Source organism: Myotis nattereri, assembly GCF_964212035.1.
Source record: "Myotis nattereri genome assembly, chromosome: 19".
NCBI lineage: Eukaryota > Metazoa > Chordata > Mammalia > Chiroptera > Vespertilionidae > Myotis > Myotis nattereri.
In genome coordinates this window covers 28154064-28178135 of record NC_138095.1, presented here as the reverse complement: position 1 = coordinate 28178135, position 24072 = coordinate 28154064, and the positions used below count along the sequence as shown (strand labels likewise).

At 58.0% G+C, this 24072-nt stretch overlaps 1 protein-coding gene across 1 annotated transcript in view; it reads left to right on the top strand.

The window, feature by feature from the left end:
• TMEM132D (transmembrane protein 132D) overlaps positions 1–24072 on the top strand; it is a gene marked incomplete at its 5' end in the record, with an annotated part of 78457 nt that overhangs the window by 40124 nt on the left and 14261 nt on the right. Inside the window, one exon of the mRNA XM_081113752.1 lies at positions 12044–12227. Coding sequence (XP_080969878.1) covers positions 12044–12227 — 184 coding nt within the window. The remainder of the gene's footprint in view (positions 1–12043; positions 12228–24072) is intronic.

Genomic DNA, 24072 nt, shown 5'->3' with positions numbered 1-24072 from the left:
GCTCCCGCGGTGCTGGAGAAGGTGCCGAGGAGCTCAGTCGCAGGTGTCAGTCTCTGGCCACGTGAGTCCGTGGCACAGTCCTGTGCACACCCCGTCTTCGCCCGGAGAGCGGTGGGTGGAGGGGTGGGCACCCTGACCAGGTCCCCTCGGCTGGAGGTGGCCCTGCTCACTCAGAAGCCGATGCCGGGCAGGACTCTGTGTCCAGAGCTCTTGTCCAGCCCAGCCCGACCCACTGTCCTGGGAACAGGTGATGCAGCTGAACGCGGTTTCCCTTTAAAATAAGAATCTCAGAGCCCGGCCGGCGTGGCTCAGGGGTTGAGCATCGATCTGTGAACCAGGAGGTCAGGGTTCGATTCCCGGTCAGGGCACAGGCCCGGGTTGCGGCCTCCATCCCCAGCGGGGGGCGTGCAGGAGGCGGTCGGTCCATGATTCTCATCATGGATGTTTCTCTCTCCCTCTCCCTCTCCCTACCTGTCCAAATCCATAAAAATATTTAAAGAAAAAAACAGTGGCCGACACGGGCGTGCTGTGTGCGGTGACAGGACGAGTCTGCTCCCGTGGACGCCTGGGACCCGGTGGGTTAACGCTCTCCGGCCTTGCTCCGCCGCTGACCTCACGTCCTCGGAGTCCCGTTCATAATCGATTCGAAGGCGTTCATTGGACGAAAGAATTCTTTACCGTGTCCCAAGGGCGGCCGGCGTTTCCTCGCGGCGCCTGTTTGCACAGGCGGTTTCTGTGTAACGAGGAGGAGGAGTTAGTGCCGCCGTGAAGTTAACCGGGTGTGGCGTGCTCGGCCCCCAGCGGCCGGCCGGCGGCTGGGGTGGCGGGCAGAGGGTTCATTCACCACGTGGCCCTCGGATCATTTCCTCCGCGGGGGCAGCCGTGGGCTCTGGCCCCAGCACCGCGCTGTCTCCGCCACACGGACGTGACCATTGCCACTCGATTGTAACGCGTGTTTTTCCGTCTGTGATGCCATTTCAGTGTTTAAAACTCCTCACCCCGTTTAAGACGCGAGCAAGGCGTCTCCTTTCCTTCAGGTTCCTCCCTGAGGCCCTGCCCGTGTTCCTCTCTGCTCCCCTCAGTCTGTCCCTGTCTGGGGGTCACCGGGGTTGGACTAGGCGGGCCCAGGTAGGAGAAACAAGAGCTTCCCCCTGAGAAAAGGTCCACCTTATGCGTTTCCATGAAAAGCACAAGCCTGGCCCGCCGGCGTGGCTCAATGGTTGAGCGTCGACCTGTGATCCAGGAGGCCAGGGTTCGATTCCCCGTCAGGGCACATGCCTGGGCTGTGGGCTTGGTCTCCAGCGTGGAGAGTGCAGGAGGCCGCCGATCCATGATTCTCTCTCATTGTTAATGTTTCTATCTCTCTCTCCCTCTCCCTTCCTCTCTGAAATCAATAGAAATATATTTTTTAAAAATCCCAGAGAGGACGAAGAGCGCTGCGCGGTAGAGCAGCGATAGGGGGGGAGGGTGGCCGGGCTGGCTCCGCGGGACGTCGCCCCTGGAAAGTCGGTGAATGCAGCCGTCACCGTGAAAGCGCTCCCTGAAATAAAAGCAAAACCGGTGGCATTTTGGCACCCCACGCTCCATTATTGTATTTTCCTCCTGCAGAAAATTGGGGAAAAAATTGTACTCTTAATTTCACCTTGTTTCTTACAAAAGCTGGGAGGCAGAGTGAGTCAGAATGAGCCGGATCAGACCAGAAAGGGCCCTGCCTCCTTGGATCCGGCGTCGTATCTGGACAAGGGCAGGGATGCTGGAGCGGCCGGGCCCGAGCCTTTTCCTCCTCGAGTTTTTCAGTCTCTGGCCTCCTGCCATCCACACGTCCTGTTCTCACCCCACATGAGACACAGACATTTCAGCAAAAGTACATGTGAGCACGAGCAGGAAGGATGATTCAGCGTGTGCCCCGCACGGGGGCTTATCATCCGCACGAACTTCCTTGAGGCTTGGCTCATCTCCCCAGCTCACGGGAGCAGACAAAGCTTCAGGAAGAGGAAGGCGATGGCCCAAGGTCACACAGCTCGTTAGAGGACGTGGATCTCTAAACTAGACGGCACGTTCTGCCAGGGAGAGCCAGCAAGGGGACGAATGACACATACATGTTGGAGCCTGACCAATTGCTTAATCCCTTTTACCATCACCACCATCACCATCACCATCATCACCATCATCATCACCATCACCATCACCATCATCATCACCATCACCACCATCACCATCACCATCACCATCACCATCACCATCACCATCATCATCACCATCACCACCATCACCACCATCATCACCACCACCACCATCATCACCATCACCATCATCACCATCATCACCATCACCATCATCACCACCATCACCACCATCATCACCATCACCATCATCACCATCATCACCACCATCACCACCATCATCATCATCACCATCACCATCATCATCACCATCACCACCATCACCACCATCATCACCATCACCATCATCACCATCATCACCACCATCATCACCATCACCATCATCACCATCACTATCACCATCACCATCATCATCACCATCATCACATCACCATCATCACCATCACCATCATCACCATCACCATCATCACCATCACCATCATCACCATCACCATCACCACCATCATCACCATCATCACCATCATCATCACCATCACCATCACCACCATCATCATCACCATCATCATCATCATTGAACTGTCTTTAATACCCAACAAATATCATACTCATAGAGAAAAGTACATCTTTGAAGAGATGATTTAAAACCAGCAGGAAAAATAGGTTTAGGTAATTTCCCAAATATGTCAAATACTTTCTCAGCCAAAGCTGCCCAGGAGGCTTCCCCATGAGGCTGTTTCAAATTGAAGGAAGTTCATGCTTATGAGCTGTTTATCTTTAATGAATTGAATTTCATGCCTGAAATTGTGATGATTGGAAAACCTATTTTTGAAAATTAAGATGCAGTCGTCTGTCCTTGTCAAAGCGGTGACGTGTGTTTGTTGCTGGTCCGTGCACATCCCCGTAAGTACCACCAGACATCACCGTGCGCCTGAAGAGGCGTTGCTAAGAATCCAGCCTCGTTCCCGTCCCCTCCTTCCCCTCTTGGACGCAGTGTTTCCGTTCCCATCACAGCACGTCTGTCGCCAAGGGCACCTAGAAGTTGGTGGGCGGCCTGCTGCTGACTCCCGCGCCAGGCCCGCCCCCGCCCCCGCCCCCGCCTGGGGAGACGCTGATGACGAACTGTGACACTCTTCCCTGAGCCCTGACATGGCTCCGGGCTGCCAGGACCGGTCAACCCGGTGCAGCTCTTGAGTGACATCCATTTGCCAGCCTCACTCTGGACGAATCAGGTGCCTGGTGAGCCAGCCGCCGGAATGCGATGGAGGACAGAGCTTTCTGTGAGGAGGCAGGGCAGGCCCTCTGGGCATCACCGGCGGAGAGACCACAGCACAGCCGGCCACGCTGTCCCGGTGGCTCTCCCCATCCCTGGTTTGATTCTCGCTTTTATTTTATTTTTTAAAAAATATATATATATATTTTTATTGATTTCAGAGAGGAAGGGAGAGGGGGAGAGAGAGAGAGAGAGAAACATCAATGATGAGAGAGAATCATGGATCGACTGCCTCCTGCACGCCCCACACTGGGGATGGAGTCTGCAACCCAGGCCTGTGCCCTGAGCGGGAATCGAGCCCTGACCTCCTGGTTCCTAGGTCGATGCTCAACCACTGAGCAACACTGGCCAGGCTGATTCCCTCTGCACAGCACTTTTTCATGCAAAAGAGGAAGAAGGGAAATTATAAAATGGTATCATTTCAGACCTGCAGTGCCAGCCACGCCTGCCTAAATGTCTGCAGTGTGGGGCATTTAAAAAATAAATAAATTGAGATTTACTTTTTTTTTTTTAACCTGAAAATACTTCCTGTATATTCTTCAAGATCAATACCTATCGATTGGATGCTTTCTTTGTTGAATATCTGCATAATAACCAACCGGCTAGTTTTACCATAATTTATTCCACCAGAATGGATAGTGCCTTGCAGATATTGTCATCACCATGAATAATTCTGCACACACCCTCCGACGCCGGAGATTTTATTTCCGAAGATTGATGCCCACGTGAGATTTACGGGTCAGAGAATTGGTGGGTTTTTTATGACTGACGCCCCAGATTAATTTTCTGAAATTTGAGCCAATTCATTTTCCTGACGCCAACTTGTAAAGGCGCTTACTTCCCACCCTCCTCCCCGCCTGGATGGGAGCCTGCTCCTCGCTCATCTGAGGGGGGAAATGTTATCTCTGGGGTTTCGTTCTGCGTTTACCTGATCAGTAATGAAGAGAACCCCTTTTCAGCCCGGCCGGCGTGGCTCCGTGGCGGGGCGTCGGCCTATGAACCAGGAGGTCAGGGTTCGATTCCAGGTCAGGGAACCGGCCTGGGTTGTGGGCTCCATCCCCAGTGTGGGGCTTGCAGGAGGCAGCCCATCCGTGATTCTCTCTCATCATGGATGTTTCTATCTGTCTCTCCCTCTCCAAGCCTCTCCCTCTAAAAAAATCAATAAAAATATATTTTAATGATTAAATAAGCATAAGCACAAAGCAGAGATGCCATTTCAGACCGGGACGGGTGCTGTGGAGTCGGGAGGAAGAAGGAGAGGCACTGGGTTTCCACTAAGTGAGGCTGGAAGCCGGGGGCCAGGGGCCGGGGGCCGGGGGGCGGAGGGCTCCCAGGTGCAGGCGGGTGGGAGTGGGCCGGGCACCCAGGTGCGGGTCAGGTGAGGACGGCGAGCGGCCCTGGGACGGGAGGAGGACGGGGGTGGGGGAGCTTGAAACGAGAACCCGTGGGAACCTGTCGGGAGGAGCCGAGCGGCAAACTGGGAGCAGATGCGCCTGCTCGCTGGCGGGCCCGTGGGCGTCCCCCGTGGGCCCCGCACGGCCGGTATAAATAAACCCGGTATTTTTAAACCCACGTGCTGCTTCTCCCCTTGCTTCTCGCTGGTGTGACATGGGAGTCAATACTGTGGCCCTGGCCGGTGCTGCTCAGTGGATAGGGCGTCGGCCTGCAGACCAAAGGGTCCCGGGTTCGATTCCGGTCAAGGGCATGTACCTGGGTTGTAGGCTCCTCCCCGGCCCAGGCCCTGGTCGGGCGCGTGCAGGAGGCAACCCATGGGTGTGTTTCTCTCACATCCATGTTTCTCTGTCTTTCCCTCTCTCTTCCACGCTCCCTAAAAAATCAATGGAAAAACATCCTCAGGTGAGGATTAACCAACCAACCAACCAAACAAACAAACCCCACTCATACTGTGCTGTCCAGTGTGGATGCTGCTGGACACCTGTGGCCGCTGAAGACTACGTTAAATTTAAATTTAAAATCCTACCTCTCAGCGGCACTGGCCACATTTTAAAAAAATATGTTTTTATTGATTTCAGAGTGGAAGGGAGGGAGGGAGAGAGAGAGAGGAACATCCATGATGAGAGAGAATCACTGATTGGCTGCCTCCCGCACGCCCCCCACTGGGGATGGAGCCCGCAACCCGGGCCTGGGCCCTGATGGAGAATTGAATTGTGACCTCCTGCTTCTTGGGTCGGCGCTTAACCACTGAGCCACGCCGGCCGGGCCTGGCCACATTTCAGCACTTAGTAGCCACCTGCGGCCAATGGCTGTGCGATAGGAGAACATAAGGTTCCGAGTTCAAAGTTTCGGGTTAATTCATGTCTCTGACATTGACACGAACAAATCTAAGGCACATTTTCCCCCCCGAAATAATTATTCTGCAAACAAAGAAGAGAGGAGAATTCTTGTGTGGAAGTCCTGAAGACATTTTTTTTTTTGCATTGTGACATTTGAGTTTGAACACGTACCAAAATGGTGTGTTTTTTTAAAAATGCATAACTTTTGAAACAGCAGTGCGGGAGAAGGAAGAATTACATCACGCTGGGTTTAATTGCTTATGGGAAAAAGTGCTCCAGCCCTGTGAGCTGGGGAGGACAGAGATTTCCAGAAGAACTGCTGCTGGGCGGGTCGCGGCCGAGCTCCTGGGGAGGAGCGCGCATCCTGCAGACACCGCCTCCCTCGGCAGGGACACTGCGCCGCAGCCGGAGCTGGAGTCACAGGGATTTGCAGCCGACGGGGGTGGGGATGCGGCGGAGCAAAAACCCCACCCTCCTTATTCCTGAACCAGCGGCCGCACGATCGCAAACAAGTCTTACACGGTTCCGTACGAAAAGCAAGTCAGGCCCGGCCGGCGTGGCTCAGGGGTTGAGCATCAACCTAGGAACCAGGAGGTCAGGGTTCGATTCCCGGTCAGGGCACATGCCTGGATGGTGGGCTTGATCCCCAGTGTGGCGAGTGAAGAAGGCAGCCGATCCATGATTCTCTTTCATCATGGATGCTTCTCTCTCTCTCCCTCTTCCTTCCTCTATTGAAACCAATAAAAATATGTATTTTAGAAAAGTATTTAAAAATTAAAAAAGTATAAAAACCAAAAATGTGTCCTAGAAGCCTCCCGCAGCGTGACCGGGGTTAACGGATGTTCCAGCCCGCCGGCGTCTTGTCCGTGTGTCTATGGGCACCCTCGGCGTCCCGGCCGACCGGCCACCCGCGCCGTGTTCCTGTGTTGCGTGGAAGCGCGTGCGTGGTGTTTTCTCTGTTCTGTACATTCCCGGGCGCCTGGGCTGAGCTCCGTAACATACAAATAGGAAGTAACACGGTGCTCCAATACGTGTGTGGCTATTTATGGGCGCCCAGACTTTTCACACTCCATATGCTTATTTTATAGACGTTAGAGCCGCGTGGGTGCGCTGCCTAATGTTGGTGACACATTAGCTTCGCGAGGTGCCGGAAGGGGGTGATCCCCAATTCCCGTAAGTGAGCCACCTACCGGGGCCTCGGCCCCCGCAGCGCGACGGGGCCTCTCACACGCTGGGCTTGTTGCTGGAACAGAAGTGGCTAAAGACAGGAAGCGTTCACATCTCATCCGAGAGGATGCCGTGTAGCGTGCACGTGGCCACGCGTGATCGGCGTGTGCTGTCCTGCGTGCTTGTCCGTGTGCGCACCTGAGCGGGTGTGGTGTGCGTGCGTGTGTACGTCTTTCTACTTAAACAGTCAGTACAGAAGGCTGGTGTAACGTGAGGTGCATGCACACACAAAATACTCCTCCCTCTCTAGCACCTCAATTTCTGGAGAAAACCGCCCGCCCGCCGCCTGTCTCACAAGGTGCTCTGCAGCATGCTTCTTATTCGGAAACTCACCTGGGCCCCGACAGGAATCAGGGAATCGGCATGTGTCCTTGCGACCACAGGTGTTTCTGGTAACGTGGGTTTTGTGAGGAATTCTCAGGTTCAGCTTCTGTGTTTTCCACTTGTCCATCCAAGTGCCCTGCCATTCATCCATTCAGTTGTTCATTCATCGCCAAGTTGATCATTTATTCATTCATTCACTCATTCACTCACTCACTCATTCAGCTGTTCACTCACTCTCTCACTCATAGGCCTTTAGTCATTGCTGCCACCCGGTGACAGGTGCAGCTCTGAAAACATTGCAGAGACGGTTTCCTTGTTCCCATCCCTACTGAGCACAAACTAAGCCTCTACTTTACCGCCGGTGGGTGTCTGCGTCTGTGTGACTGGCAGCTGAGTCACGGCCACATTCAGATGCGGAGCAGACGGGCCAACCTGCGTTTCCAGGGCGTTTAATCGCAGGTCAGAGCGGAAGCCTCCCCGGGATGGCGCCTGTTTGCCGTTTATTGCCCGTCATCAGGTCCATTAAACGGAACCGTTGATTGAATTAAAGGCACAGGCCCAGGAGGCCTGAGTGATGAGAGCGCCTGCGACTCCAGGCGATGACCTCCTGCCGGCGCCCAAGGCCCTCCGTGAGCGACAGCACTGCTCGGCGTCCACGGGTGCTCCGGCTCAGAGTTCACCGTTGACCGCGCCCGCGCCCGTCACCTGCACTCCCCGATGGCTTCCCAGTCGCCACCGGAAAAGTGTGGCGAGAGTAGCGGTGGCGACGGCTGTGTTGAAAGCAGCCCTGCTCGCCCTAGCCGGCTTGGCTCAGTGGATTTCAGAGAGGAAGGGAGAGGGAGAGAGAGATGGAAACATCGGTGTGAGAGAAACACATCGATGGGTTGCCTCCTGCACTTGCCCTGACCAGGGCCTGGGACGTAGAGGAGCCTGCAACCGAGGTACGTGCCCTTGACTGGAATAGAACCCAGGACCCTTCGGTCCGCAGGCTGACGCTCTCTCCGCTGAGCCAAACCGGCTGGGGCGCTCTCGCATCTTTCATTAAAGTGGCCCCTGAGGCGTGGGGTGCCCTTTCTCCAGCCAAGGCTCTGCGGGTTTGGGCGGCTGTGTCTTCAGCACCGTGGACAGCGCCCCGGCAGCCGCTGTGACCTCAGCACCGTGGACAGCGCCCCCTCACCCGCCGTGACCTCAGCACCGTGGACAGTGCCCCGGCAGCCGCTGTGACCTCAGCACCGTGGACAGCGCCCCCTCACCCGCCGTGACCTCAGCACCGTGGACAGCGCCCCCAGCAGCCGCTGTGACCTCAGCACCGTGGACAGCGCCCCCCCCGCAGCCGCCGTGACCTCAGCACCGTGGACAGTGCCCCCGGCAGCTGCCGTGACCTCAGCACCGTGGACAGCGCCCCCGGCAGCCGCTGTGACCTCAGCACCGTGGACAGCGCCCCGACAGCCGCTGCGACCTCAGCACCGTGGACAGCGCCCCCTCACCCGCCGTGACCTCAGCACCGTGGACAGCGCCCCCGCAGCCGCCGTGACCTCAGCACCGTGGACAGCGCCCCCCGCAGCCGCTGTGGCCTCAGCACCGTGGACAGCGCCCCCGCAGCCGCTGTGGCCTCAGCACCGTGGACAGCGCCATCGGCAGCCGCTGTGGCCTCAGCACCGTGGACAGCGCCGCTCCCCGGGCCAATGGGTCCCGTGAAGGAGGAGGTCCGAACCCAGCGCTAGACGAGGAGAAAGGAAAGAACTAACTTTGCTGAACTCGCAGCTGACATCGCCATCGCTCCCCAAACTCTACGCACAGCTTACTTGAGGCTTAATACCCCGCTCAGCCGGGAGCTCATCCTAACGCGATGCCTCCCCAAACCCCTTCGCCGGCTTTGCCGCTGCGCAGGCCTAAGTGCGTTGCACGCGGGGGGACCCCCTTCATCATCGTCGCCGGCGCTGGACGGTCCATCCAGAGGCACAGGTCGCATCCCCCACAGCTGCACAGCCCCAGGTTGGCTGTGTGAGGGTTACCCCCAGTCTGGTCAGGGCTCCCCCTCTCCCGTGTCCCCCATCCACACCCCGCACACATCCTCAGAGGCCTGGCCACGTTTCCAGGAGATGGTTGCAATTATTGATCACTTTTAAAACTTTTTTTAAAAAAATACGTTTTTATTGATTTTCAGAGAGAGAAAGATAGAAACATCAATGAGAGAGAACCATCCATCGGCTGCCTCCTGCACGCCCCCTACTGGGGATCGAGCCCGCTACCTGGGCATGTGACCTTGACCGCGGATCGAGCCATGACCCCCTGGTGCACGGGATGCCGCTCAGCCACTGAGCCACACTTTCAGGTTGAGAAACCAGAGGCCCCCAGAGAACATTAGGTCACATAACGGGTACCATCCTCAGGGTTCTCTCCGGCTGTGATTCACCGGAGCCCATTCTCCCAGCCGGACGTCCCAGGGCCTTTAGCCGGCGTCTCGTCCAGGGAGAGTTGATGCTGGCCAGACGGCCTTCTGCGCTGTAAAATCGCATGTCGGTGACACGACCCCTGAGGTTCCTGGGTGAACGTCTGAGGGCTGCGATGACGTCAGGGGCGAGTAGCCTGCCTCCTCTGCCTGGAGGCGAACAGCAAAATCCTCCATGAAAACCTCCTTCTCGGGAGGATATTTTTAGCAAATCGCCCGCCGGACCGGCAAACCGGAAAGGCAACATCGGCTTGCCGTTCATCTCTAAGCGTGTTCAGACCACAAGGCTGAACGGGATGCGTTGACATTGATCCCAAGAATTTAGCTGACGGTCTGGTGACCTAAACCAGCAGGTTAACTCTCCCGCCTCGAACCCGCAGCCCCGGGGGCAGGAGCACAGCGGTGTATCGAGCCCAGGCCGGTGGGCTGCTCACGCTGGCGCTCTCTGGCGTGAGGGCTCACCACGTACACGCTTGAGTTACGTTTCATCGCAGAAGAATTAAACACCGGAGCCTCCCGGGGCTTCCATTTGTCATGTCAGGTGGGAGTAGAGAAAGCCATTAGGAGACGTGGCAATTATCATCACGATCAATTAGTCATCTTGTTTGCATATTCACAGGCGTGTAGAACCTCTCCTCCAGCAACGCCGCCGCCGCTCACAGAGACCATGGCTGGGGAGAGAGACGCCGTCTCGCCCCCCCGCCTCCCCCCTTCCTTGCGCCAGCGCTGAGCTGGCGGTCCCCGTGTAGGCGCTGAAGGTTTCACAGGTCGCTTCGCTGTCATGGAGACACCTGGGGGGCAGCCCGCCGGCCATCCTCCCGTCCCCTGGGGCGTGGCGCCTCCCTCGGGGCCGCGCCTTAAAACCGGTGTCAACACGCGGAGGGTTTCATCTCCATCACTTCCCTGGGAGCTGCTGCTCACATGCTGACCAAGAGGGAGTCTTGATGGGCAAATACCTCTTAGTGTCGCTCTTAAAACTGAATAAAAATGGAGGGGGTGGCCGAAGAAGAGGCACTGGGATGCCAGATGTACCAGAGACTTTTAAGAAAATATTTTAAGTTGATATTAGAAAGAGGAAGGGAGAGGGATTGAGAGATGGAAACATCGATGAGTGGGCTGCACACCCCTTACTAGGGATCGAGCCAGCAACCCGGGCTTGTGCCCAGACCGGGAATCGAACCAGCGGCCTCTTGGTTCATGGGTCCATACTTGACTACTGAGCCACACTGGCCAGACCAGAGATGATTTTTAAAAATTGATTTGAGAGAGAGAGAGAGAGAGAGAGAGAGAGGAAATGGGGTGGGGGTGGGGGTAGAAGAGCATCGATTTGTTGCTCCTTTATTTATGCATCATCCATTGGCTGCTTCTGCCTGGGGTCGAACCCACAACCTTGGTGTATTGGGACAACACTCCACCCAACTGAGCTGCCCGACCCCCACCCCCCCACCCCCCGCAGGGTACAGAGACATTTTAAATGAGAAATTCTCCAGCACAAAGTCCAAGGGGAGACGTGTACCACGTGCAGCTGATCCAGCTCAGAGGGGGGAGGGACCCACCTGCCTCGCCAGCGCCCCCACCCCAGGCTGCGTCCTGCCCCCGTTGCAGGCGGGGCTCCATGGGGTTCCGGAGCCTCTGAGCCCCACCCCCACCCGCCCATCACCTGTGGGCAGACGGGAGGGACTGGGGCGTCGGCAGCCCTGGCAGGAAAGCGAGTGTGTCTGTGGGTGCAGATGGAATTCCTTTTAAAGGAAAAAAAACCTCCCAACAGAAAGAAATGTTTTAAAATAAAGTAGCTCTCCAGGTCCAAGTGAACGTGTTTAAGGAAATGTCAGGGCGTGGAGCTGAGAGAGCAGCTTCGTTCCCTTCCTATTTTCATCCCCCACAGATGCTCCAGCTCACGAGTGGAGACACGATCCCACGATCCCACGGGGGGTGGGGGTGGGGTGGGGGAGGGAGCAGCGCCAGGGCCTCGTCAGGGAACAGAATTGTGCCCTTTTTCCTGCTCCCGCACAGAGGCCGTTCATGTCTCCTGATTCTGCACCCCTCACCCCCCGTTAGTTCCTTCTCTCTGTTACCCTGAAATGCTGGGGCCTCTCTCACTGAGAGCACCGCCCCTTTCCAAGGTCACTGACACCGTCCACGGGAAACAGGCTAGAGGTCAGCATAAGAGCAGTTGTGAGGGAGGGAGGGGCGGGAAGGAACCCACCTTTTTTATTCTTATTGATTTCAGAGAGGAAGGGAGAGAGAGAAACATCAATGATGAGAGAGAATCACAGATCAGCTGCCTCCTGCCCCCCCCCATTACTGGGGATCGAGCTGGCACCCCGACCTAAGAACCCCTCCCCTCCCCCAGGGCCGCCGGCGCCGCGGAGGAGGTCATGCAGATTGACGTGGAAATCGAAGCGCACAGCGACCCGCCGGCCACGCAGCTCGTCACGTGGCAGGTGGAGTATCCAGGGGACATCACATCCGACCTGGGCGTCTCCAGGATCTACGTGAGCCAGAAGGAGCTGGTCGGCATCGTGCCCCTGGCCATGGTGAGCATGTCCCCGGGCCGACCCCACGGGCCGCGGGGACGGGAGGCTCCGCCCGGTGACCCAGACGTGGGCGGAGGTGTCCGTGGGAAACCGGGAGGCGGGGGCCGCGGCACCGTGGCGTCTGCTGAAATAGCCGACTCGGAAAGCGGTCTTCCCCTACAGCGGAATAATAGCTCCTTATGAGGAAAACAACCAAACTCTAGGGCAGCGGTTCTCCACCTTCCTCACGCCGCGACCCTTTCATACAGCCCCTCATGCTGTGGTGACCCCCGATGTCATGGTGACACATTGAACATCATTAAAGCATCGTGATTCATCACAAAAACAACATGTAATGATAGATGTGTTTTCCGATGGTCTTAGGCGACCCCTGTGAAAGGGTCGTTCGACCCCCCAAAGGGGTGGCGACCCACAGGTTGAGAACCGCTGCTCTAGGTGGTAGGTCTGGGCCTCCCGTTATCCGGAAAGCATCGATCATGGGATGTTTGCATCCCGCAATGTGACTGCGTAGGGGCCTCAAACACAGGCACCTGCAGAGACCAAGCAGCTGGAGCCTGTGAGTGACACTCAGGGGAGGCGTGGCATGACGTGCGGGGGCGTGGCGGGACATGGGGGGCGTGGCAGACACCTGCCCAGTCCCCCTGCTGGAGACCCATGTTCCGAATTGTTAGGATCTCCTGGTTTTCCAAGAGAAGCTGCAGATCTTGATTTGATGGAAGCGTCCTCTCACTCCTGCTGGAACTCCTTTTTTAATCAAACGCTGCAGGCTGCGCCCCTCCTGGCGCCCCCAGGTCACCGGTGTGGGCCGTGTGTCCAATCGGAAAGGCTGAGGCCGTCAGTCTGTCTGCCGCCGGGTGTGTGTGCCACACGGATGGGCTTGCCTCGCAGGGACCAGCCCTGGGGCCGGGGACCACGCAGCGGTGTCTGTGGGAAGAGCGGCCCCCCTCCCGTCACCGCGCGTTTCCCGTGACAGTGACGCGCATGGTGGCCTGTGGGCACCGCCTGGCGTGTCCCCTTGGCGTCCGATGGGAAATGCTGACAGGCGTGACTCTCCCGGGGTGAGAGGCCGCCGGGAGTTCCTCTCCCAGTGACAGGCGCCATGACGGTTGCCTAGTGACGACAGGTGAGGTTGTCCACGGGGAAACGCGCCGGCGGGGGGGAATCCGTGGACAGGGCGCTCCCTCTCTGTTCTCTCACTGCAAAGGCGCCTCCCGGTCCTTCATTTCACGGGTGATAGTGATGCCTCCGTGGGGGCCATCAGTGGGTCTGTTACCACCGAGGCAAGACCGTTTGTCTCGAATAAGTAATTAATTCAATCTGCTCCCCTCGGCACCTTTGGTCTGACGAGCTCGGTCTGTGTCCTGACTCAGCCTTCTCTGCCTAGGATGCCCCTCAGGCTCCAGGCCTGTCCCCAACCCTGCTCCTCACACCCCACGGGAACCCCTGCTCTCACCGGGGCCTGGGAGCTGCTCCCCCAGGCCTCTCCCTTCCCTGCTGTGACTCCTGGGATGTGCAGGGCTGTGTAAGGGCAGGGCTAGGAGCAGCCTTGGCTGAGGCGACGTCGAGCCTTGCACGAGCTGGGAACTGCCCCTCGCTGTCCAGTCCAGGCCAGTCCACCCCACCGGCCGGAGTGGCTCCAGGGCAAATCGGCTGCTGCTTTCACTAAAGGAACTCCCTTCACTAAAGGATGGGGTGCAGGGCCGGCGCAGTGCCCCCCGAGGCCCAGGCCCCAGCTTTATTTCTGCGTCAGCAGCCGAGGGAGGGCATGGACCCTGTCCTCAAGGTCACCCTGAGGCCCCAGGTGGCCGCTGGGGTGCGGCCAGCATGTCCGTGTCTGCAGAGCAGAAGTAAGAAAGGCAGGCGGCCGGCTGGCGTGGCTCAGTGGTTGAGATCGGCCTATGATCCAGAAGGTCATCGTTTTATTCCCGGCCAAGGGCACAGGCCTGGGTGGCAGGCTCACTCCCCAGTGTGGGCGTGCAGGAGGCAGCCGATCGATGATTCTCTCTCATCGCTGATGTCTCTATCTCTCCCTCTCTCACACTCTGAGATTAATAAAAACACATTTAAAAAAAGAAAGAAAGGCAGGTGACTTCTCATTTCAGGCCCAACCAGAAAGCTCCCCGTGTGTCTCCATGGTACCACCACGTGGGCTCACGATGTGCAAGAGGTTTTCTGTGACAGAACATCCCGTGGTTTGTGTTTGAGCACAAACATCTTTGCACACGTCCCTGATGGATTCGGGGAGAAACTCGCAGACATAAATTTGAGTCAGAGGGGGTGGGTCATAGGACAGGCAGCGCTGTAACATTTGTTGGTAACCGTCCTCCGGCGGCCTCCCGGCGGCGGAGCGGCCACAGCCCGCCTGCTGCGGAGAATGCCCGCTGCCCCGCGCGGCACCAGCAAGAAGCACTCAGGCTCCAGAGTGGACGATTACAGGCAATTCACATCGCCGCGCTGCCTTGGTTCGTCCCCCCCCCACCCCCCCCCGTCGCTCCCCCTTTTGGTTCCATTATATGTTTTTAAATTTCCTTCTTAAACATTTGTTCTGAGCCCATTTCCTTTTCCGATTGGGAATTCAAATTCTTATGACTTTGTCATTTAAAGTCCTTTTTGAGCATTGTGCTGAAAGCCAGAGACGAAGGGGGCCGTGTTCACCGCTTTTCACTGTGTGGTTCATTAACGCTAAATATGCCCACGCTACTGTGCAATCTCAGAGCTCCAGAAACTTCTCTCATCTCCAGCGGGAGGCTGCGCCCGCCCAGCGCTAACGCCCCGCCCCTCTACTTCCTGTTCCCCTACACAGGGGATCCTAAGCTTTTTTTTTTTTTTTTTTAAATACGTTTTTATTGATTTCAGAGAGGAAGAGGGGGAGAGAGATGGAAACATCAGTGATGAGAGAGAATCATCCATCAGCCGCCTCCTGCACGCCCCCTGCTGGGGATCGAGCCCACATCCCGGGCCTGTGCCCTGACCTGGGACCGAACCACAACCTCCTGGTCCATAGGTCGAACCTCAACCACTGAACCACACCAGCCGGGCGATCCTAACCTTTTGATTGGCGCAAGGTCGAATCCACTGATCTGCGGCGGGAGGCTTATGCTTAGACTTGAGTTGGGTTCTCAGCTCCGGATAGAACTTGTCAGGCCCGGCAGCGTCTGGATGGACAGAACTGACCGTAACCGGAGGCCTCGCGCCCGGAGGGGCCGGTGACGAAGGGGTTGGGGACGGGAGAGTGCGGACCTGTGTGCCGGACCCGCCCTGCAGATTTAGGAACTGGAGACAGTTTTTAAGCAAAAACAGAGAGGCCCGTGCGCTTCTCTCCGGGAAGGGCCGCCCCATGTCCCATCTGGAGGCTTTCCTGCCAGGTGACACGGGGGGGCGAGCACGCGAACCTCAGAGCTCTCCCAGTCGCCCGCCTCCCAGCCCCCTCTTCCAATGCTCCTTCTTCCTCCTGCAGCCGGACGCCTGGCCCTCCTGCCCTGGGGCCCCGAGATGCCCCTGCGCAGAGCAGACCCGTGGCCAGTGGCCGGAATCACTCTTGTAAACGTGGCTGGTGGAGATGACACCCCAGGAGCCATAACAGGCAGGAGCCACACCCAGGGTGACGGGGAGGCGCGGCTCAGCACGTCCCTCTACGCGCCCCCCACATGCTTCCTGGGCTCACCTTACTGTCTGGACCGCCCCTACCCTCTCCCGACCTCGGCGCCCTCCCAGAGTGCAGGTAGCCCAGCGCCAGTGCATCACTCCGCCGACTGCGCATGCACTGTGCATCACCCCGCCGACTGCGCATGCCCTGTGCGAAGCCTCTTCCCATTGGCTGGAGGGAGCGTCTCCATCACCCAGGCAACGCGGGGAGCTTGGCCAGGCCCATCGCTGACTCAGTTAGTTGCACACCGAGTTCTTTGCTCGCGTGGCTCTCAGGCTGACAGGAACCTGGCAGTAGGCAGCCTCTTTCCTCCTCGTCTCACGTGCACCTTAAATCTCGTCGGTCAGGGCCCCCGATCTCTGACTCGGTGGAATATTCCATTCCTGCGAGCCCAGCGCAGGAAGCGCACCCACCGTTTTAGAACCATGTAATTTGCTCCTGAAAAGCTTCTGATGGAACAAACGCATGTTCAATAAACGTCCCTGAGCCCAGCGCGCCCCTGTGCTTCTGGGAGAGGAACGTCCCTTTCACCAGCCGCCCCTGCCTTCGTCCTCAGCGCCCGCAGGACTCAGACTCCGCTCGTGACGTGGCCAGGATGGCAGGAGACAGACCTGAGGCAGACTCAGCCCAGCTCCCTGCCGAACCCAGGCCCGTGTTTATGCTGGAAGGACCACTCAGGGCAGCTCTCCCACCCACGACCCTGAGACGACATTGTCGAGGGGCAGCAAGGGCTGAACAGAAGCTCGTCTGTGGGTCAGGCTGGCCGACAGCTGGCCAGGGGCCGCCTGGCTGAGCCCTGAGGTTCGTGGTGGCATTTGCAGAGGACCTTGTCTGCGGAAGGCACTGCGGGGAATTGTAACAAGTGTTAGTTAGCGGCTCTAATGGTGAGCTCCCTCCCTCTCTCTCTCTCTCTCTCTCTGCTGTGCATCTCCAATGCGACACAAAGTAATATTTATTTCCACCGCGAGCAGCAGCCCAGATGGGTCGTTTCCCGGGAGAGCCCTGCTCCCCGCTGGGTGGGGGCTGACCCCGTAGCTCTCCAGGTCACCTTGGAGTGGGTGTCGGTACCGCCCACCTGTCTTACGGAGGGCGTGTTGTGAAAGTGAATCATTTCATTTTCTTTTTGTTTATTTGCTTGTTTTGGATAAAGACAAATACTGTATCTGGCTACCCTGTAAACAGGAGTATAGGGTTGTAGCTGTGTCTGCAGCAGTAAGCCAGTTCTGTGAGGTCCCAGGGTGCGGGTGCGTGATGAGTGCTACTCAGCACTGCACACATCGGGCTGTTTGTTTGGTTGGTTGTTTAATCCTCATCCGAGGATGTCTTTCCATTGATTTTTAGGGAGAGTGGAAGAGAGCGGGAAAGACACAGAGAAACATCGATGTGAGAGAAACAGATCGATTGGTTGCCTCCTGAATGTGCCCAGACCAGGGCCTGGGCCGGGGAGGAGCCTGCAACCCAGGCACGTGCCCTTGACCGGAATCAAACCCGGGACCCTTCAGTCCGCAGGCTGACGCTCTCCCCACTGAGCCACACCGGCCAGGGCTCGCATCGGGGCTGTTGACATCCCTGCCCTCACACCTGCCCCACGAAACACCTCCTTGTAAATCGAGGGCCGACGGGGGTGTTACCGGAGCCTCCGCGTCTCTTAATTCACGGTGCGCACTGCACTTCCTCCCCTCCGTCCAGCGGCTACACTGTTGCGTCTTAATTACAACATTAAACACTGTCGCTTCCCGTTAGGGAGCCAGCGGGGGTTTCTTTACTGAGCAGCTGAGTGGCTCGATTACCCTCCCGCTAATGGGGAGCGTGTGATTAGCACTGTCTGGAGGCTAATTTCCCCGCGCGCTGCCGGCCTCCCGGGCCAGCCGGACATCCTTCTCCGGGAAAGGCAGGCCTGGCGTCACTTGATGGGCCCAGCCTGCACGTTCACGCCAAGAACATAAATCCGGGCCCACGGCCGCGCGTCACTCCCCACGCCAGGGGCCGGCGTGCAGAAGGGAGATGAGGTCCCGAAAAACACCGGGTCGTCCTTCAGCGCCGACCTTGTGACGTGTTTCCGAGTCTTGCCACGGAGACGGGGGAGGGCTTATTGCTTCTTTGTATGATCGTGATAAGAAACACAATACGCCCTGGCCCGTGTGCTCAGTGGTTAGAGCGTCGGTCTGTGGACTGTAGGGTCTCAGGTTTGATTCCTGTCGAAGGCACAGGCCCGGGTTGCGGGCTCCATCCCCAGTGTGGGGCGTGCAGGAGGCAGCCGGTCCATGATTCTCTCTCCCTCTCCCTTCCTCTCTGGAATCAGTAACTAAAAAATAAATAAGAAGGTGCATCTTTTTCCCACGCAACACACACACTCCCCTGATTGAGCAGGTGTGTCTCGGGCACCGAGTTCTCCGTGGGCGTGAGGGGCTGCGGGCACACTGTCGCCGTCTTACCTAAGGGCGCAGCGGCGGGAGGAAAAGGGGGAGGAGGGAGGGCGGAGAACAGCCGGTCTGAGAACAGCTTGCCGCCCGAGGCCGAGTTGAGGTGAGGTGGGGGACAGTGCGGCTCAGAAAAGACAGCGGGTCAGCTTCCCGGGGACCGAGCTCCACAGGCCTCGCTGCTTCCCTGAGGGGTTCGCCCTCGGTGTCACCCCCTGTCAGACGGAGCCCTTTTGGGGGCCCCCAGCGGTGTCTGCCGTGCACAGGGAGACGGGACTGGGTCTCACGCCGTCCCTCCCTGCCATCTCCCTCCACCTGCAGCACAGACTCCCCGGGGCTGGGACACTCCGGACCCACAGCGTCACGTTTACGGGGTGAGATCACAGGGCCGATGAGGTCATGTCGCCGCGGCGAAGGGGACGGGGGCCGCCTGGGCTGCAGCCGAGCGAGAGGCGCTCAGATGCCGTGTCCTTCAGCAAACGTGTCCCCAGACGCGGCCACCTACGGCTTCGGGGTCTCAGGGTCGATGCGCGGGGATCAGCTCTTCTGACTCGATGTGAAAAGACGTTGCCCGTCTTCGCACACAGACGCACAGGAACTCTAGCAGGCGACACCAAGATAGGGCGTCATTGTAGCTATTAGGCGGATGGCACAGGCAGCCCGGCTGGTGTGGCCCAGTGGTGTGGCTCCGCGTCCCGGGACTCTCCCGAGAACGAGTGTGACATCAGCTATTCCAGGCGATGTGTGTCTGTCCTCCGCCCCACAGCCCTGCGGTCGCCCAGGGTGACTCGCACTCCAGCTTTGTTTCCTGTCTTTTTTTTCTTAATTTCTGAGAGGAAGGGAGAGGGAGAGGGAGATAGAAACATCAATGATGAGAGAGAATCATGGACCGGCTGCCTCCTGCACGCCCCCCACTGGGGATGGAGCCTGCAACCTGGGCCTGTGCCCTGCCCGGGAATCGAACCCTGGCCTCCTGGTTCATAGGTCGATGCTCAGCCCCTGAGCCACGCCGGCCGGGCTGTCTCCTCTCTCTGGGAAGAAGGACGGGAAACCACAGAGCAAGGTCTGAAGAGGAAACCCCGTGAGAGTTAGAGGCTGTGGTCCCCCAGATGCAGGGAATGTCTTTCAGTCGCCAAACCCCGGGCGCGAGCTGGTTCCGCAGCGTCTGAGGCTGACGGCATCGCACGCGGGGGGATTGCCGATGCCGGGAGGAGACCGGGCGCTGGCCCAGACGCGCCTTGTAAATGTCGTCCTTTATTTTTTAAAATACATCTTTATTGATTTCAGGGAGGAAGGGAGAGGGAGAGAGAGATAGAAATATCAATGAGGAGAGAGAATCACGGATCGGCTGCCTCCTGCACGCCCCCCACTGGGGAGGGAGCCCGCAACCCGGGTCTGTGTTTTGACCGGGAATCGAACCTGGGACCCTTCAGTCTGCAAGCCAATGTTCTATCCACTGAGCCAAACCGGCCAGGGCTGATGTCATCCTTTAAAATACATCCCCCATCCCCCCCCCACTCCATGCTCTGAAGCAAGACACACAGAGGAACCCCTACACTAACCCCCCCCCCCCAGAGAGTTAGCAAAACACCAGTGGGCAGAACCCGGACACTCCCCAGGGAAATCTGCTCATCGACTCCCAGAGGGGCAGCGTCCGCGATTGGCTGATGGACAGTCTGAGCGAGAGTAAAAGCTGCTGCTCAGAAGGCTTTTAAAAGGCCCTTTCGGTGAAGAAAAAAGAGACGTTACTAGGAAAAGCCATGTCGGCGCCTGTGGGGCTTTCATTCCTTTGATAGCAGCTTAACGGGCAGAAAGAATAGGTTAGCGAGTAAATACTTTATTCTGGGCCGCGAGAGAGCCGCGGGCCCCAGCGAAGGAGTGAGTGCGTGTCACCACCAGCCGAGTGACGGCACCCTCCCCGCAGCCACGGGAAGCAGGTCTCGGCCGTGAAACCCTCGCCGCATCCTGTGCAGGTTCATGGGGGACATTGGCTGTCAGCCCCCCCCCCTCTCTTTATATATATTTTTATTGATGTCAGAGAGGAAGGGGGAGGGAGAGAGAGAAACATCAATGATGAGAGAGAATCATGGATCGGCCGCCTCCTGCACGCCCCACACTGGGTGGAGCCCGCAACCCGGGCCTGTGCCCTGCCTGGGAATGGAGCCGAGACCCCCTGGTTCCTAGGCCGACGCCCGACCCCTGAGCCACATGGCCTATTAACTCTCTTCCTCAGCGAGCTCGCTTCTGCCTCCCCGGGTCCAGTTCACTTCCTGTCCCTTCGCAGTTCCCACAGCCACTCCCCTGCGCTCAGACGCGTGAAATGCTTGCCCTTTGTCCGGGGCCCGTGGCCGTGACTTCCCCAGGCCCCGCCCTGCGCACGGCGGTCCCTGTCCTCGTGCAAAAGTGACTGTGATGTGGGAGCCCCCGGCCCTTTGTCCCGGGGGCTGCTCAGGGTCCAGGTGGAAACCCTAGCCAGGTCCCCGCTCCGTTGACTCAGCCAAACAAGATCAACCACTGCGAGAACATTCCGGAGCTTCGTTCAGAACCTGAGAGGGGTGGGTCCCAGTACAAGTCATTATCTAAGATGTCTCCCGTCGGCGGTGAGCTGACCCGTAAAAAAATTAATCAAGAGTCGTCTGCTGTGCGGGATTGACATTCTCCCCCTCATTCGTGCTCGAGAGAATCCCATTAAAGGCTCTAATTGACTCTGCATTCAGCGGGGCCGGGATCACATCTGCCCAGATGTTAACGCGGAGGCGAGCCAAAGGCCGGCTCCTCCCAGCTGCTCGGGTCTGGTCTGCAGAGCGATGTGTTCAGCAGCCGCATCTGTGCACAGAGAGTAGGACGGGGTGACGGGCCTCACACCCCAGACTCTGGCCCGGGCGGTAGGGAGGGCCCTTCTGCTGCAGGGCGAACAGGCTCCTGAGTGGGGTCCAGCCGGGTGGGCCACATGGGAGCTCTTTCTCCCATCAAAACCCGGGCAGGAGGGACGGCGGCTTGGCCGAGGGGCTCGGGGAGCGGGACGGACGGGATGCTGTGGAGAGAGGGGCTGGGCTGGCGGCTCAGAGGGGGGCGGACAGTCACGGTGATGGGGAGTGGGGTGAGGAGGCGTCTGGGAGCCTCCTGGGCTGGGAACTCCAGCAGCTGGGTGGACGCCCTCCTCTGAGACGGGAAAGCAGTGGGCGGAGTTCTGGGGGGAGGCCATTGGCTTAGGGAGGCCTGTGTGGAGCAGGAAGTGTCTTAGAAACAGCAGCCAGCACCTTGACCTTGGAGAGTCAGGTCTTGCTCTTCAAGGTGAACTCAACGTTCAAAACCTCAGAGCTGTGCATTTATTCTGTAATCACAAACCTAGCCCTGGCCCGCTGGCTCCATGGATAGCGCGTCGGCCTGCAGACTGAAGGGTCCTGGTTTTGATTCTGGTCAAGGGCACGTACCTGGATTGCAGGCTCTATCCTGGGCCCTGGCCAGGGCAGGTGTCGGAGGCAACCAATCGATGTGTCTCTCTCATCATCGTTGTTTCTCTCTCTCCCTCTCTCCCCCTTCCTCTCTGAAATCAATAAAAAAAAATATTTGTTTAAATTCTTAAAGACGGGACACTGTCGGCCAGCATTCCTCACGGACAGCCGTGCAGACGCGATTCACAACATCTGGTCAAACGGAACCCGCCACGTCCGGGAAGGGTGATGGATCGTGAGGGACAAGCCACACAGCATGCAGGGGGCGCGAGGGGCTGATGGGATGTTTTGAGCCTGGGCGGTGGGTGGGGATATCAGTACCATCGTCTGAATCTATTCAAACTCGTCGAGTTATACAGTTAAAATAGTTGACTCCATTTTATGTAAATTCTACCTAACACAGTGGTTATGAGATGCGTAGCCTGGCCAGGGCTGTTCTTTTGTGGAGGAAAAAAAAAAAAAAAATTCAATCCAGCGTTCTGTTCTCCAGGAAAGTAAGAGCGGCCATAAATTTGAGTTTTAATTTGACTGGACGTTTTATTATAGTCAAGTGTCTGCAATATGGCTTAACCACACACTTAATGTGTGTCTAACGAGATTCTCTGGCCGACTAATTATGGAGTCTGAGTAATGGACTTGAACCATTGTAGGAGCCTGCACAACCCTTTCGGGCGACAAAGAGAGACACTCTTACCAGAATGTTCCGCAGTGTGTCTGCCCACGCAGTGCACCGTAACGGATTTCGCCCACACCCATTGCCTTTGTGCGTAAAAATTACTCTACTCGCCCACCATCAGAGCAGTCCCTGTATGTCTGTCCGTCATTAAAAACCTGATTATCCTAAGAAGGCGCCACTCCCAGCATATTCTTTTTTTCTTTTTTTTTCTTCTTTTTTAAAAATATATTTTATTGATTTTCTACAGAGAGGGAGGGAGAGGGACAGAGAGTCAGAAACATCGATAAGAGAAACATCGATCAGCTGCCTCCTGCACACCTCCCACTGGGGATGTGCCCGAAACCAAGGCCCATGCCCTTGACCGGAATCGAACCCGGGACCCTTCAGTCCGCAGGCCGACGCTCTATCTACTGAGCCAAACCAGTCAGGGCTCTTTATGCGTTTCTGACCCCGTGTGTGCCGCCAGTACCTCACAGAGGTTTAGAGAAAAATGGGAAATTTCGCGAAATGGGCTTCGGATTGGAAAGGAAGCCGTAAAGCAAGACTGATTTAGTGACTGGGCGGGCGAGAGCGGACGGGTGGCAGGTCGTTAGACGTCAAGTGTTGGAGGAACGTCGATTTCTCAAGGCGCAAGCTGTGCACATCAAAGCCGAGCCCAGATGTGTGTCCGCCAGCCTGCGGAGTGGGCAGGGGCGTCCGTTCTCCAGAACCGAACCAGCCTGAAAAGGCCAGCTTTCCGCGGGCCCCGGAGGAGCCAGTGGGCGCCGTTTCTGGGAATATCGTCATAAGACGGGCCATGTCTCAGGGCAGCTCCTTGGGTGTGCAAACCTCGGCTGATTCGCAAGTGCCCGCGGCCTGCTCCCTGAGCCTCGCTGTCATTCCCTGATCGTGGCCTCCAGCTCCCGGTGCCGGCAGCCTTCCTGCTTGGCCGGGCGGGGTGCGTGTGTTTATTTCCCTCCGCCGCCGCCGTTTTATGGGTTCGTCTCAATGCTCCAGGTCCTCGGGCGCGTGGCGCCGCGGGCGCAGCGGAATCCGCGTCCCCGAGCCCGTGTTGCGCACACACCCGACTCCGGGGCGAGGGAGGCGGAGGGGCGGACACCCTCCGGCCACTGAACTCCGCGGGGGCGGGGGGTGCCCTCGGCCGCACCCCAGCTTCCTGAGTAAAACCAGAGAGAGCGATGGCGGCGGGAGGGAGACACGGAGAGGATCCCGCGGGGCAGCCACACCCCCTCGCGGTCCCGCTCGGAACGAGACACCGACCGCGCGTGGCCCCTGTGCACGTGGGGCTCACTTTTCACCCCCAGCGCGGTGACTGCGCCGGGATTTCCCCATCCCGGCCCGGAGACGCGGGGCCCGGAGGCGCCGGCGAGGACCCACGGGTGGCGCGTTGCGCTGTCAGTGTGAACGGAATAGCAGCGGGGACACGGCCACGGGCAGTGACCTGTTGCCGTGGGAAGTGGTTGAAAGGGCCTCACACCGACAACAGGGGGTGAGGCCTGGGTGGTGCACATCACGTGCTGACGTCAGAGCTGCAGGTGCCTGTAGTCAGCACTGGGCTGGGCGTGGGCATGTGAACTGTGACGTCAGAGCTGCAGGTGCCTGCAGTCAGCACTGGGCTGGGGGTGGGGCATGTGATGTGCTGACGTCA